The sequence below is a fragment of the Anser cygnoides genome, unplaced genomic scaffold (assembly GCF_040182565.1).
Source record: "Anser cygnoides isolate HZ-2024a breed goose unplaced genomic scaffold, Taihu_goose_T2T_genome scaffold_51_1, whole genome shotgun sequence".
In the NCBI taxonomy this organism is placed as follows: Eukaryota; Metazoa; Chordata; class Aves; order Anseriformes; family Anatidae; genus Anser; species Anser cygnoides.
The window spans coordinates 924191-936812 of record NW_027103074.1 but is presented as its reverse complement, the minus strand read 5'-3'; the positions used below and the strand labels follow the sequence as shown (position 1 = coordinate 936812).

Genomic DNA, 12622 nt, shown 5'->3' with positions numbered 1-12622 from the left:
AATACAGAAAAATATTCATATATATATTCAGATGGTATAGAAAAAGAGCATGTTCAGACCTCAGTGATGCAAAACATCACTACAGAAGAAAAGTTCTGAGAACCAAAGAGAGTGCAAACAGCGTGTTCAACAAGAAGAGAACAGTTGCATATGGGTGTGTTATAAATGACTGAGTCCCAAATAGGTTTACAATCAAAGTTTACAATTTATTAAACGAATAGAGGCAAGCAAACAGCGCTGGGTGCGCCGGGAGTCTCTGCTCCACCAGGACGCACACCTGTTACGTAAGGCGGCTGGTTTTTATGCTCCTAGGCTAATACATATTCATTACTACTTCTAGAAGAGGCAGGGTTATTATAATTGGTTTCCCGAATCCAAAGTCCTCCCAGGTGCGCCTGCTTATCAGTCTCTGTTAGTCTCTCGGGGGCCGCTCGGACAGGGAGGCTCATATTCTTCCTCCTTATCTAGTGGTCTCTTGGCCCGATGTCAGAAGTTACTGCACGTCCGTGCAGAGTCAGCAGTTTTTCTCTGAAGAAATCCCTTTGTTCGCTTCTCACCTAAACCCAGGCCTCAATGTTAACCCTTCACACCCCTTAGTGGCACGAATTGCTGGACCATTCCTTACAATTCCTCCCCTTCTTTTTAATATCATCAATTCGTGTCTCTTCTTCAACCTTTGTTAGTAACAATTGGATTTCATCAGTCAATTCTCGGGGTGCCCATTTCTTAAGCATCATTATCGACACATCACCTTTTCTCTCCCGAAGTCATCACAAATTGGGTGCTATTTATTATTCGCAGTACCAACAACGTAAAGCAAGGTATCATACAAGGTATAAACAATAATGTCATTACACCACATAAAAATAAAAATAACATCCTTTTAACCCATGGTCCACCGGGCAACCACGAAAAGAAATCCCAATCCATACCCTTCCAGGTTTGTACTGGGACGTGGGCTAACTTCCTAATTTCCTTTGTTATCTGTTTAACCACTTTTCCATTATCATCAATTTGTAAACAACAATTAGAATCGTTCATTTTTCCACACACTCCCCCTTCTTCTGCTAGTAAATAGTCTAAGACCATTCTACGTTGAAAGATAGCATTCCTCATCTGAGTGGATTGATCAGCCAGAAGATCCAAGGTCGTCGCTGTTTGATTGGTTACAACTTCGAGGATAGCTTGCGACCTAATTATTCAGTTCAAATTATAAATAGGTTCTCGGGCTCCTGATACCAACTCATTCGGGTTCCAGGTAGCTGGCCCATAATGCTGTATGATTCTTTCAGGAGGCCATTCATCCTTTCCCCATTTTGGGGCACTATCCCCGGCTAAGGAAGTATCAATAGATCGTTTCACTCTGTTCAGGTCATCATATAATCTTATTCCTAAATGATTTCCTTGTGTTTGTGACAATAAAAAGAACAAGGGTCTTATGTACCCCACATAGCATATTCCCAACCAGTTTCCGGGTAGCCTCTTGTAAGCATGTTTGCCACACACCCAATAATGTCCCTTTAGGGCCCACGTCCCGTTTGGAAAATGACCATCCCATCCATCTTTACCCTTTGGGGCGTGATAATACAGAGTGTCCTTGTTACCGAGTGGTCCTGTTACAATGTCTGCCCCGTTTGTACTCGTATATGCGCGCTTCCAAGCTCCCACGTTGGGTTTCCACTTACAGTCACAATTCAGTTCTCTTTGGCGGCCTGTCATATTATAAGCTGACCAGAAATGTTTAAAGAACACTCGCCTCCCATTCTCATCCTGCCATTTCCAACGATAGACCCGCACCACATGCTATTCCTTAGTGGTGGTATCACGCTGACAGCTCAAGATTTGACCATCGAATTGTCCCCCCGCTTGTGCTCTTGCCACAGTTTCACATCCGGATCCAAAAAATTCTCAATATGAGCATTTCAGCCAAGTCCCGTTTCTCAGCTGAACATGTGTGGCGTTCCATTTCCCACTACGTGCTGTACAGCTTACAGGACTACATCCAGGATCGGTACAATCATATCCGGGGGACAGAGTCCAATTGCAAATGCTTTTTCCCACTGCCACTGTTCCTGTTCTGTTCAAGCAGTATACACCCCGAGTTGACGAGTGCAACTGCCATGGACCTCCTTCCTCTTTCCAAAATTGCGTCCCATTATGAACTTCGCTCAAGTTACTGACCCACCACTTGGGTTCGACCGGGCCTGCTACCCAGGGCCAACTTTCAGTTCCCCCCGGTCCTCCACAAATCCAGCAGTTACTAAGGTTAAAGGCCTTGGCCACTTCCTCCCCCAAAGTGAAAAAGTTATTCCTCCATTCCTGCCCATGGCCCAATTGCCCCTGTAAAAACAATACCAGGAAGTATAGCATTTCTTATCCTTTTTCGCCGTCCAATCTTGAGAGTGTGGGAAGCGCCTTCAATCATGGGGTTGGGCCCGCTTTCAGAGCTTGTGTTACCATTCAGCCCTTCGGGGTGATCCAGCTCCTGGAAAAACTAATCACAATTTTATTACGGGTTTAAAAGGTTCTCATGTTATTTTTCTCAGGACAACCTGATCTTAGCGCGGGAGAAGTCCGGTCGAGGCACTCTCACTCGGCGGTCAATACCCATAGGGGTCGCCTCCCTCGGTAGACCATACACGCCGCAGTGGAGGGTCCTACCCCGGTCTTGCCTTCTCCCTTTCCTCCCTTCAGCCTTGTCCTCTTTATCCAGTGCCCTTAATTCATGCAGAACCTCATTGCTGGGATATCAGTTCCTCTTTAGTCTCAGTTTCAGTTCCCCAGGAGTGGACTCAACCCTCCAGGCTTCGGTAGTTATTGGTCCTTTTATTCTGGATGCGTGGGTCCAACCCCTTTCTGCTGTTCTCACAGCTGTTTCAGTAGTAAGTAAAACAAGGTACGGTCCCTCCCATCGGGGGTTCAATGATTCTTCTCTCCAGGTTTTTATTAAGACCTTGTCTCCTGGTTGTATTTTATGAATAGCAAATCCTAAAGGTGGTGTCTGAGTCATCATCCCAATTTCTCTTAGCTCCTGTAATCTTCTTCCAATGGTAATTATGTATTTCTGGATACTATGATCCTCAACTACATTGTTCCCTAGGGGCATCCCTTGAGAATAAGGCATACCATATAACATTTCATATGATGATAATCCAGTCTCACTGTGTGGTTTAGTTCTTATGTTTAAAAGTGCCAATGGTAAGCATTTCGTTCAGGGCAGCTGTGTCTCGATCATTAACTTAGCCAATTGTTGTTTTATTGTTTGATTCATCCTTTCTACTTTCCCTGAGCTTTGTGGGTGCCACGGAGTGTGGTATTCCCACTGAATACCTTTCAAGGGGTACATCCTTCAAATCTTTGTGGCTGGCGTATGTTCGATTATTTCCACACAATTGTGTTCCAACGGTCCTTCTTCTGGAACGGTTCCTAGAAATACTGCTGGATATAACAGGTTAGTCGTTTTCAAGGTTATGTCATCTTGTTCAGTTAGGATTGCCTGATATTTCATCATCCAGCTGGGTGATAACCAGTGCCCCCCCCCCTTTGTTCCAAAACGGTTGTTACCATATGTGGTCCAAAAACTTCAATACGTTTTCCCATTTGAAGGCAAATAATTTTCTACTATCTTTATCAAGAGGTATGCAAAAGAAGGCATCCTTTAAATCTATCACGGTAAACCATTTATATTTCCCTTTCACAGATGTTAACAATGTGTAAGGATTAGCTACTACCGGGTGAATATCCTTTGTTATTTCATTTATTGCTCTAAGATCTTGTACAAATCTATACTCGCCATTCGGCTTCTTTACTGGAAAAATTGGAGCATTGTATTCTGATTTACATTCTTCCAGAATCTGATATTTGAGAAATTTGTCAATAATTTTCACCATTCCCGTGCCTAGCTTCTATCTTAAGTGGATATTGTTTGATTCAAACAGGTTTGGCTCCTTCCTTTAATTCCACCTTTACCGGTTGTGCCAGTTTCGACTTCCCTGGTACATCTGTTTCCCATACTGCTGGTATAACTGCATTTTCTACTTCTCTTGGAATATTAACAAAGGGTTTATCTTTGATCATTAGGATTTGTCCTACTTTGGACTCAGGTACCTTCATTATTAATTCTCCATCCTCAAAGGTTATTGTTGCATCTAATTTGGCTAATAGATCCCATCCCAAGAGTGGAATCGGGCATTCTGGTACATACAAAAATTCATGGGTTAGTTCCTTACCCCCAAAACACAAATCAAGGGGTTGTAAGAATGACCATTCCTCCTCTTTCCCTGTGGCTCCAATTATTGTAGTTGTCTTAGTTCCTAATGTCCTTTTAAACTATTTAACACTGAATATGTTGCTCCTATTACATTTACTGACTAATTAATACAGAGAAAGAAGCTCCCATAACCAACAAAAAATTCAAGCCTCTGTCTTCGTTTCCTAGCTTTATTTCAACTGGTGGACCTGCTAGGGTAGATGCCCCAGGTCCCCATCATTCCTGACTGTTGTAAGTTTGTCCTGCAGCCTAAGACAATTTCTGATATCAGGGGCTGATTGCCCTGGAAAGAGGCTAGCCAGTTGCCTCTGTTTGTTTTTTTTTTTGTTTTGTTTTGTTTTGTTTTTTAAGCCAGGTCCATTTTTTTTTTCTCATTGCATTTCAAAGTTGGTCCAAAAATTCCATAAATTCCATAGGGGTTTCTTTTGGACCTTGTTGGAACAGATTCTCAATTCCCAATAGCCGATTTAACCAGATTTTAGTATTTACATAATTTCCGGGGTGATTAGGGTCTCAGTGAGGGGGTCGGTCAGGGGAATGCAATCGTTGAAAGTTCCCTGAGCGGTCCCATTGGCAATCTTAGCTCACACAGGAACTCAGGTTGTTTTAAGAGTTAGCTGCTTTTCTGTTTCCACGACAACTCTCTCGGACCCATCACGGTCCCTCTGCCCCAGAGGGCTCACACCCGCGATTTAGAGATCTCAGCCTCGGGTTGAGACGGAACTATTAACATTCCTACATCCTCTTTCCCTGCTCATTCAACTTCAAACAGCTCTGTTAAATACTACACGCCACACAACCTTTAACACCTTCAACAACCCTTTTAACACTTCCTTTATCTTTCTCCAGCCTGTACTTTTCTAATGCCAACACCAAAGGCTCAGTCAGGGGCCAACTTAATTCCAAACCTTTTCCCTCCAAGATGCTGAAACAACATATCACTATACAACATTTCATCCTATTTTCCTTCTCTCCTCAAAAACAACATTAATTGCAAGACACTGTTATAGTCGATTGATCCATAAAGTGGCCATTTAGTTTATATAGTGGCCACCATTGATTGCAATACTTAGTGAAAGTCCTCTTGCTTTCTGTGCCCCCATTTCTAACAATATCCTTCCAATGTGCCAATATGCACCCAAGGAGGCTCTTTTTTTTTTTTTTTTTAGGACGTCTTTTTTTGGATTTTACCCATTTCCTTGATTTCCCATTCCCTTTTATTTATTTATATTAGTTACTGTCCCTTGTTTCAATTTCCACGCAAACCTTTTTATTGCAGGTTTTTACTATCTTTTCCCAATCTTCTTCCCAAATGTCCCAGTTCTCTGGGATTAAACTCTTCTTTCCACATACAAACTTTACTATTTCAGATTATTAATGAGCCCCATTCCAATCATAAATCCGCAGGTCTTCGGAAAAACACCTGAAGCACTCAGCCTTCGGTCTTCTAGACAAACAATAACACCTTTTCCACAAAATTTACATTTCAACAAGACCGAATTTCAAGCCGAATGCTAATTTTTCTCATGCACTTTGTTAGTAAGCCCACACGAAACAAGGAATCACTCCTGTGTATCCGTCGAGATGGGGGTTTAAAAGGTATTGAGGCCTAAATAAATTCGCTCTCCCCCTTCTTACCAAATTCCCAGGGCTCAGGCCCGAACCACCAAAGAAGTGACTCTCCATTCTACGGCTTTGATAATCAGTCAGCCCCCCTCCCCCCATACTTGGGAAACTGACCGAACACCACCGCGAATATACCCAAACTTCTAAACTGTTACTTAGATAATGCTCCCACCTTCCTCCTTGACACAGTCAAAACATTTAAGAACTAAATAGGATTATAAGATGCACCACCGGGGGTGGATTGTTAGGATATAGAGGTGGTAGGTTATCCAATGACTCCTATTCATCATCTTTTTTTTCCTTTTTTTTTTTTTTCTTCTTCTTCAAACTTCTCATCTGTTTTTAGTGTAAATATTGAGGCTGGAAAAGGACGTGAGGTCCTGATCCATAATCCTGCATAATCACTTTCCTCCTGGCTAAAAAGGTTCCTTTGAATTAACATGTATATTTAAGGCCTGGCAAACCCAGTCTTCAAAGGATCTGAAAACGGGCCAAAAGACATGTGGTCTTAAAGGCTACTTTGGCCATTCTATCATACAATACTGGACCATTTTTAATTTACTTTTTTCCTTTTCTGGGGCCCCTATCGTTCCAATTTCTAATCATTATCCCTAATGGACTTTCTGGTGGTATGTCTGGTAATTTGCTCCCTTTTCTCTGGTCCCGGGTCTTCAATTTTGTCTGACCCATCTAGGAATTTTACTGTGGCACTTCCTACAGCCCTTGGTTGCCTTAGTGAGAGTGTCTTGCAGGGGGTTTAGGACCTATCACCCACCCACGAATCCTATAGGAATCGCTTCGGTCCTTCATCGGCCAAGTCCCTCGCGGGAGATTGGAACCGCGGTTAGAAGACCTCCACAATCGCTTCGGAACTACGTTCCGTCTCAATCACACTCTCTCACACACACAGGCAACCGAATCCCACCCAACCGAACGGTATACGCCTTAAATACTTACGACTCCGTCGTCTTCGTTCAGATCTTCGCGCGCAGAATTACGGGCAAAATATAGTGCTGCAGCCGGCAAAGGGAGCTCATAAAAAAATCTAAATCTTTGCTTGCCCTTATTCAGGTTCAAGATGGCATTAGCCCCGACCTGACTCGAACAGGAGCCACCAAATGGTGGGGGCGCCCCTCCTAGATCAAGTCAGAATTCAGGAACCAAGACCATCCCGGACGAGCCCCCAATTGTTATAAATGACTGAGTCCCAAATAGGATTACAATCAAAGTTTACAATTTATTAAATGAATAGAGGCAAGCAAACATCGCTGGGTGCGCCGGGAGTCTCTGCTCCACCAGGACGCACACCTGTTACGTAAGGCGGCTGGTTTTTATGCTCCTAGGCTAATACATATTCATTACTACTTCTAGAAGAGGCAGGGTTATTATAATTGGTTTCCCGAATCCAAAGTCCTCCCAGGTGCGCCTGCTTATCAGTCTCTGTTAGTCTCTCGGGGGCCGCTCGGACAGGGAGGCTCATATTCTTCTTCCTTATCTAGTGGTCTCTTGGTCGGCTGTCAGAAGTTACTGCACGTCCGTGCAGAGTCAGCAGTTTTTCTCTGAAGAAATCCCTTTGTTCTCTTCTCACCTAAACCCAGGCCTCAATGTTAACCCTTCAAATCCCCTAGTGGCACGAATTGCTGGAGCATTCCTTACAGGTGATTGATAACATAAAAGAGGATGCAGAGTCAAAGCAAAAGAACTAGGATGGAAGAATTGTAAAAGGAAATGAATCACCATATAGGCTGTGGTTACACACAGCCTTGAAAAAAAGTCTACGTGGTTTGATTTTGGTGATGAAGGACTGGCTTTGTGCCTGGAAGGCCACATTGCAGCAGCTGTTTAGTGCAGCATTGCCCCAGATGGATCACTGAAAGAAAAAAAAAGGGGGGGGAGGCAGGGTCGAAAGAAGAAAAAACATGGACACAGGAACATAAACGAGACAAAAGTACTACATCTAAATGTGTTTTTTTTTAAGTAAAAAATAAATACTCCAAGAATCATGAAGGATTTCTGCTGACGGCAGAAAAACAATCTAAGACAGGGTGACAAGTTACAAAAGGAAACGACAGGTGCTGAAAGCCAGAAAGGGGCTGAGAAGTACAGCCATGTGCTAGGGACCACTCATTGAGCCGGACGCAGGGAAGAATCGATCCCATTCCAGGGGCCGGGGGCTTAGCCTCACACCCTCACTCGACCGTACAAATCAATTTTCTTTTTGAGCTGCGGCATGCAGGAGTCTAAAGATCTCCGCAAGCATTTGCTACAGGGACGGCACCACCTGAGCAACCCCTAACTTCTCCCGCGGTGACGGTGACAGCTCTGCCCACCGCCGCAGAGGAGGAGGTGACTGCACATGCGCTGTGCGACACGGCGTACCTCCCTTCCGGCCGCCATCTGGCTATCTGCCGCGGCTGTACTTGGCCCCTTGTTCCTGTTTGCGGTTTTCGTGTTTTTTCCCGTTTCGGTAGCGCTGTGCTTGCCCCAGGAAGGTACAAGGGAGACCGTGGGGGTGGTTGGGAGGGTTCGTTACGTGTCTGGGGATGGCGGCGGTGGCTGGGGGGGAGGGGAATAGTAAAGGAAAGACGGTTATGGGCTGAGGTGCTGCGCGCGAGCAGACTATTTTCTCCGTCCCGCCATGGCGGGGTTGGGGCGTCTTCCTGCTGGGGAGTGTGTGGCTGCATAGACTGACGCATACTTGCTCCACCGCTGGGTTGCTGTGGCTTGTGCTGTTGGGTGCTTCCTGGCTTGTTTCATAGGCTTTCTTGTTGCTTCTGCAGATGAAAGAAACAATCATGAATCAAGAAAAGCTTGCCAAGCTCCAGGCTCAAGTGCGCATTGGTGGCAAGGTAGGAATTGCTTCCCCTTCCTGTCTCCTGGCCCGTGAGACTGTACGTCTCTGCCCACATGCAGGGCCTGGGACACGAGGTCCTGAAAGCTTGGGTGGGGAGCAGTCCTGAGGGCTCTCAGTTTGGCTTGACTGTAGGGGAAGCTGCCCTGCTGCAGTGATCTCTAGTCAGTTCAACGGAAGCAGAATGTAGGAGATGAACTTCCAGCTTTTTCTGTTCGGATTTGCTATGTTATAGCTGATTAGAAGCATATGTTCTTGTATGGGCAGTTAGAAGGCACTTAAGGTTTGAAGTAGACCTTAGAGCAAGTGAGCTCAGGTATAGCTCTCATAATAAATTTTAGAGGGTTATGTTCCAAATTCAAGTCGTACATCCTTAAGTTGACCATGGCAGTTTTCTTGCCTTTTAGGACAGCTGAAATTTCTGTACTTGTCATGCTCTTATTATTGTAGAATTAGGAAGTATAATGCGCTTGGAAGACCCTCTTATTTTATCATGACATTTGGATACACTTATAATCGGGGAAAAAAAAAAAGGAAAGACTTTGAACATGTGTATGCTAGCAAATGTTTAAGTTACGGTTTGAGTTTTTTAGCAAGGACTCGTTAATATTGGTTTATATATTTGAGGAAATATACATGTGTTATTTTGGAATACGAACTATTCAACAGAACTATTACTGACAGTCTCCAGTAGCTTTCATTTCTGTGTGGAAGTTTTTGTCTTCAGCTGGAGACTTAGCCTTAAATCAGAGGAAAACTAGTTTTTAACTAGCTTGATGATTTTGCATGTTCTTTAAATGGGTTACTAGTTAACCAGAAAACTATTATATTGTTGATTATGTGTATGTTACTGACATGTATTCTAACACGTTTCTGTCATTGATCATGTAAGAGTATGCATTCAGATTGCAGCTCTTACAACTCTGTGCTCAATATAGGTCTTCTAGAGACATTAAGTGATGCTTATAATATGCTGGTGATGCTGCCATTCAGCTTTGAAATTGGCCTGTGAAATACTTATACTGGGTCTGGCTGGGATGTTAACTTTACTTGCAGCAGCCCGTATGCAATACTTTGAATGTCTGAGCTTGATGGTTTTTTGTTTGTTGGTTTTATAACTGGAAATGATTACTAGAATTCTTCGTGACAAAGTCACCGTATAAATGGAGATTGCCTCCTCCACACCCAAAGTAATCAGCTAAGGGGGAAGAGTAATTTCTCCTTGTGTGAAAAGGCTGCACGTTCTCTGCTGAAAAATTTTCGTGACATTGCAAGGCTGCAGATCTTACAAGCTAAATATTATATTTAGGTGGAGGGGTATTGCACTTCATGTGTAATTTGAGATTTTTGTATAGGGTGTTGGTACAGCTAAACATCATGTCTTCTCTTCCAAACCTTCTTAGAAGACTGGCAAATGAATCTGTGGTCTGCTGTATCCACATTGTTCAGTACAGAGGTAGAGGGGTGTGAACAGCATGTCTCAGCTTGATCAGGGTAGAATTTGCTTACTAAAATCCTGTAATCTTCAGAAGCTTAAATTTGCGGAGATAAAAGCAGCAGCTATTCACTTCAAATTAACTTCAGATTGTCTGAAGCTTGATATCTGTATGTAGTATAGGTAAAAGTGTGGGGGGGGGGGAGGTACATGTTCCTACATAGCCTTTGATTCAAGACAATTTGTAAAAACTTACTGAGAAGTTTTTTGTCCAGAGAAATTTAACATAGGCCTTATGTTGCTCGATTTGTGTGGTAGTCAAGGTACATGAATGAAGCCATTTCTTTCATTACTGTCAGGGAACAGGGAATCTACATAAAGCTTTCTAGACAAAAGACTAAATTTTTGAGTTGTAGTCTTCCACGTTTTAGCTTCATGTGATCTAAAGACAAATTACAGAATCACAGAATGGTTGAGGTTGGTCCAACCCCCCTACCAAGCAGGGTCACTTAGTGTGTGTTGCACAGGATAACATCCAGGCAGGTTTTGAATATTTCCAGAGAAAGAGATTCCACAACCTGTGCCAGTGCTCTGTCACCTGCACAGAAAAGAAGTTCTTCCTAATGTTCAGATGGAACTTGCTGTGCTTCAGTTTGTATCTGTTGCCTCTTGTCCTGTTGCTGGGCACCACTGAAAAGAAAAGAGTCTGGCCCCATCCTCTTGACACACCCTCCCTTCAGATATCTGTATGTGTTGATAAGATCCTCTCTCAGTCTTTTCTTCTCTAAGCTAAACAGGCCCGGCTCTCTCAGCCTCTTCTCGTATGAGAGATGCTCCAGTCCCCTTGTCATTTTCGTAGCCCTCCGCTGCACTCACTCCAAGAGCTCCATGCCCCTCTTGTACTGGGGAACCCAGAACTGGACATAGTACTCCAGGTGAGGCCTCACCAGGGCTGAGTAGAGGGGAAGGATCACCTCCCTCAACCTGCTGGCAACACTCTTCCGAATGCACCCAGGATACCATTGGCATTCTTAGACACAAGGGCACATTGTTGGCTCATGGTTAACCTGCTGTCCACCAGGACTCCCAGGTCCTTCTCTGCAGAGCTGCTTTCCAGCAGATGAGCCCCCAGCCTGTACTGGTACATGGGGTTATTCCTCCCCAGGTGCAGGACCCTGCACTTGCCTTTGTTGAACTTCATGAGGTTCCTCTCGGCCCAGCCCTCCAGCCTGTCAAGGTCCCTCTGAATGGTCCCTCACACTTCCCCTTCCATTGTTTTGTCTTGACTATGGGGGCGAATGTTACCATTGACAGTTGGCCCTCTGGGTTAGCCAAAGTGTGTGTTATCTGGTCATCGGATTCAGAGACCTCCTCCTCCATTTGAGGGTGCTGGGTAGTGTTAACTGCCGTTTGATAGGTGCAGGCCAGGTCCCAGCACAGTGCAGCAAGCTGGAATTCTCCAGCATTGTGAGGGTCAGGGCATACATCTTTCAATCATTCTGTCATTTTTTTAGGATTTCGCACTTGTTCAGGGGTGAAGTTCAAAACCATCGGAGGAGACAACTGTGACAGGTACCTGCCCATATCCTCCCGCCCACCTTGCCACCCACCACCATGCTGCCTCGGGGTAGAATCCTGGGTGGTATTCTTCACTAATTGTTCACTCCATTCACTACTGCTCTCTGGGGCCATCTGTCCATACAGTTTTTAACCCAGCAAAGGGTGTACCTGTCTCTTAATATGCTTTAAATTTTGGTTAGCCCTGAAGTGGTCAGGCAGTTGGACTAGATGATCTTTGGACGTCTCTTCCAACTGAACTATTCTATTCTATTGCATGAACCACATAAAACAGGATCACATAGTACAATCACAGAATCACAGAATAGCCGAGGTTGGAAGGGACCTCTACAGATCATAGAATCATAGAATGGCCTGAGTTGGAAAGGACCACAAAGATCATCTAGTTCCAACCACCCTGCCATAGGCAGGGACACCATCCACTAGATCAGGTTGCTCAGGGCCTCATCTAACCTGGTCTTGAACACCTCGAGGGATGGGGCATCCACAACCTCTCTGTGCAACCTGTTCCAGTGCCTCACCACCCTCTGAGCGAAGAACTTCCTCCTAGCCTCTAATCTAAATCTCCCCTCTTTTAGTTTAAAACCATTCCCCCTTGTCCTGTCATTATCTGATTGAACAAAGAGTCACTCTCCATCTTTTTTATAAGTCCCCTTGAAGTACTGAAAGGTTGCAGTGAGGTCACCCCAGAGCCTTCTCTTTTGTAGGCTGAACAGCCCCAGCTCTCTCAGCCTTTCTTTGTAGGAGAGGTGCTCCAGCCCCTTGATCATCTTTGTGGCCCTCCTCTGGATCTGCTCTAACAGCTCCACATCCTTCTTGTGCTGGGAGCTCCAGACTTGGACGCAGTACTCCAAGTGGGGCC

General features: G+C 44.5%; 1 protein-coding gene and 1 long non-coding RNA gene across 3 annotated transcripts in view; one reads left to right on the top strand and one right to left on the bottom strand.

Moving 5' to 3' along the window:
* Window positions 1-8095, bottom strand: part of LOC136789485 (uncharacterized) — a 69362-nt gene extending 61267 nt beyond the window's left edge. The window contains exon 1 of the long non-coding RNA XR_010828214.1: window positions 6854-8095. This is a non-coding gene — a long non-coding RNA (uncharacterized lncRNA). The remainder of the gene's footprint in view (window positions 1-6853) is intronic.
* A 142-nt stretch (window positions 8096-8237) lies between these two features.
* The window catches only part of LOC136789484 (transcription factor BTF3), a 29455-nt gene continuing 25070 nt past the window's right edge, over window positions 8238-12622 (top strand). Inside the window, exons 1-2 of one of the 2 annotated variants that reach the window (XM_066989529.1) lie at window positions 8238-8384; window positions 8677-8745. In XM_066989529.1, the coding sequence (XP_066845630.1) occupies window positions 8253-8384; window positions 8677-8745 (201 nt within the window). In that variant the 5' untranslated portion in view covers window positions 8238-8252. Of the gene's footprint in view, window positions 8389-8676; window positions 8746-12622 lie in introns of both variants that reach the window. The other variant, XM_066989531.1, reaches the window with a different exon arrangement.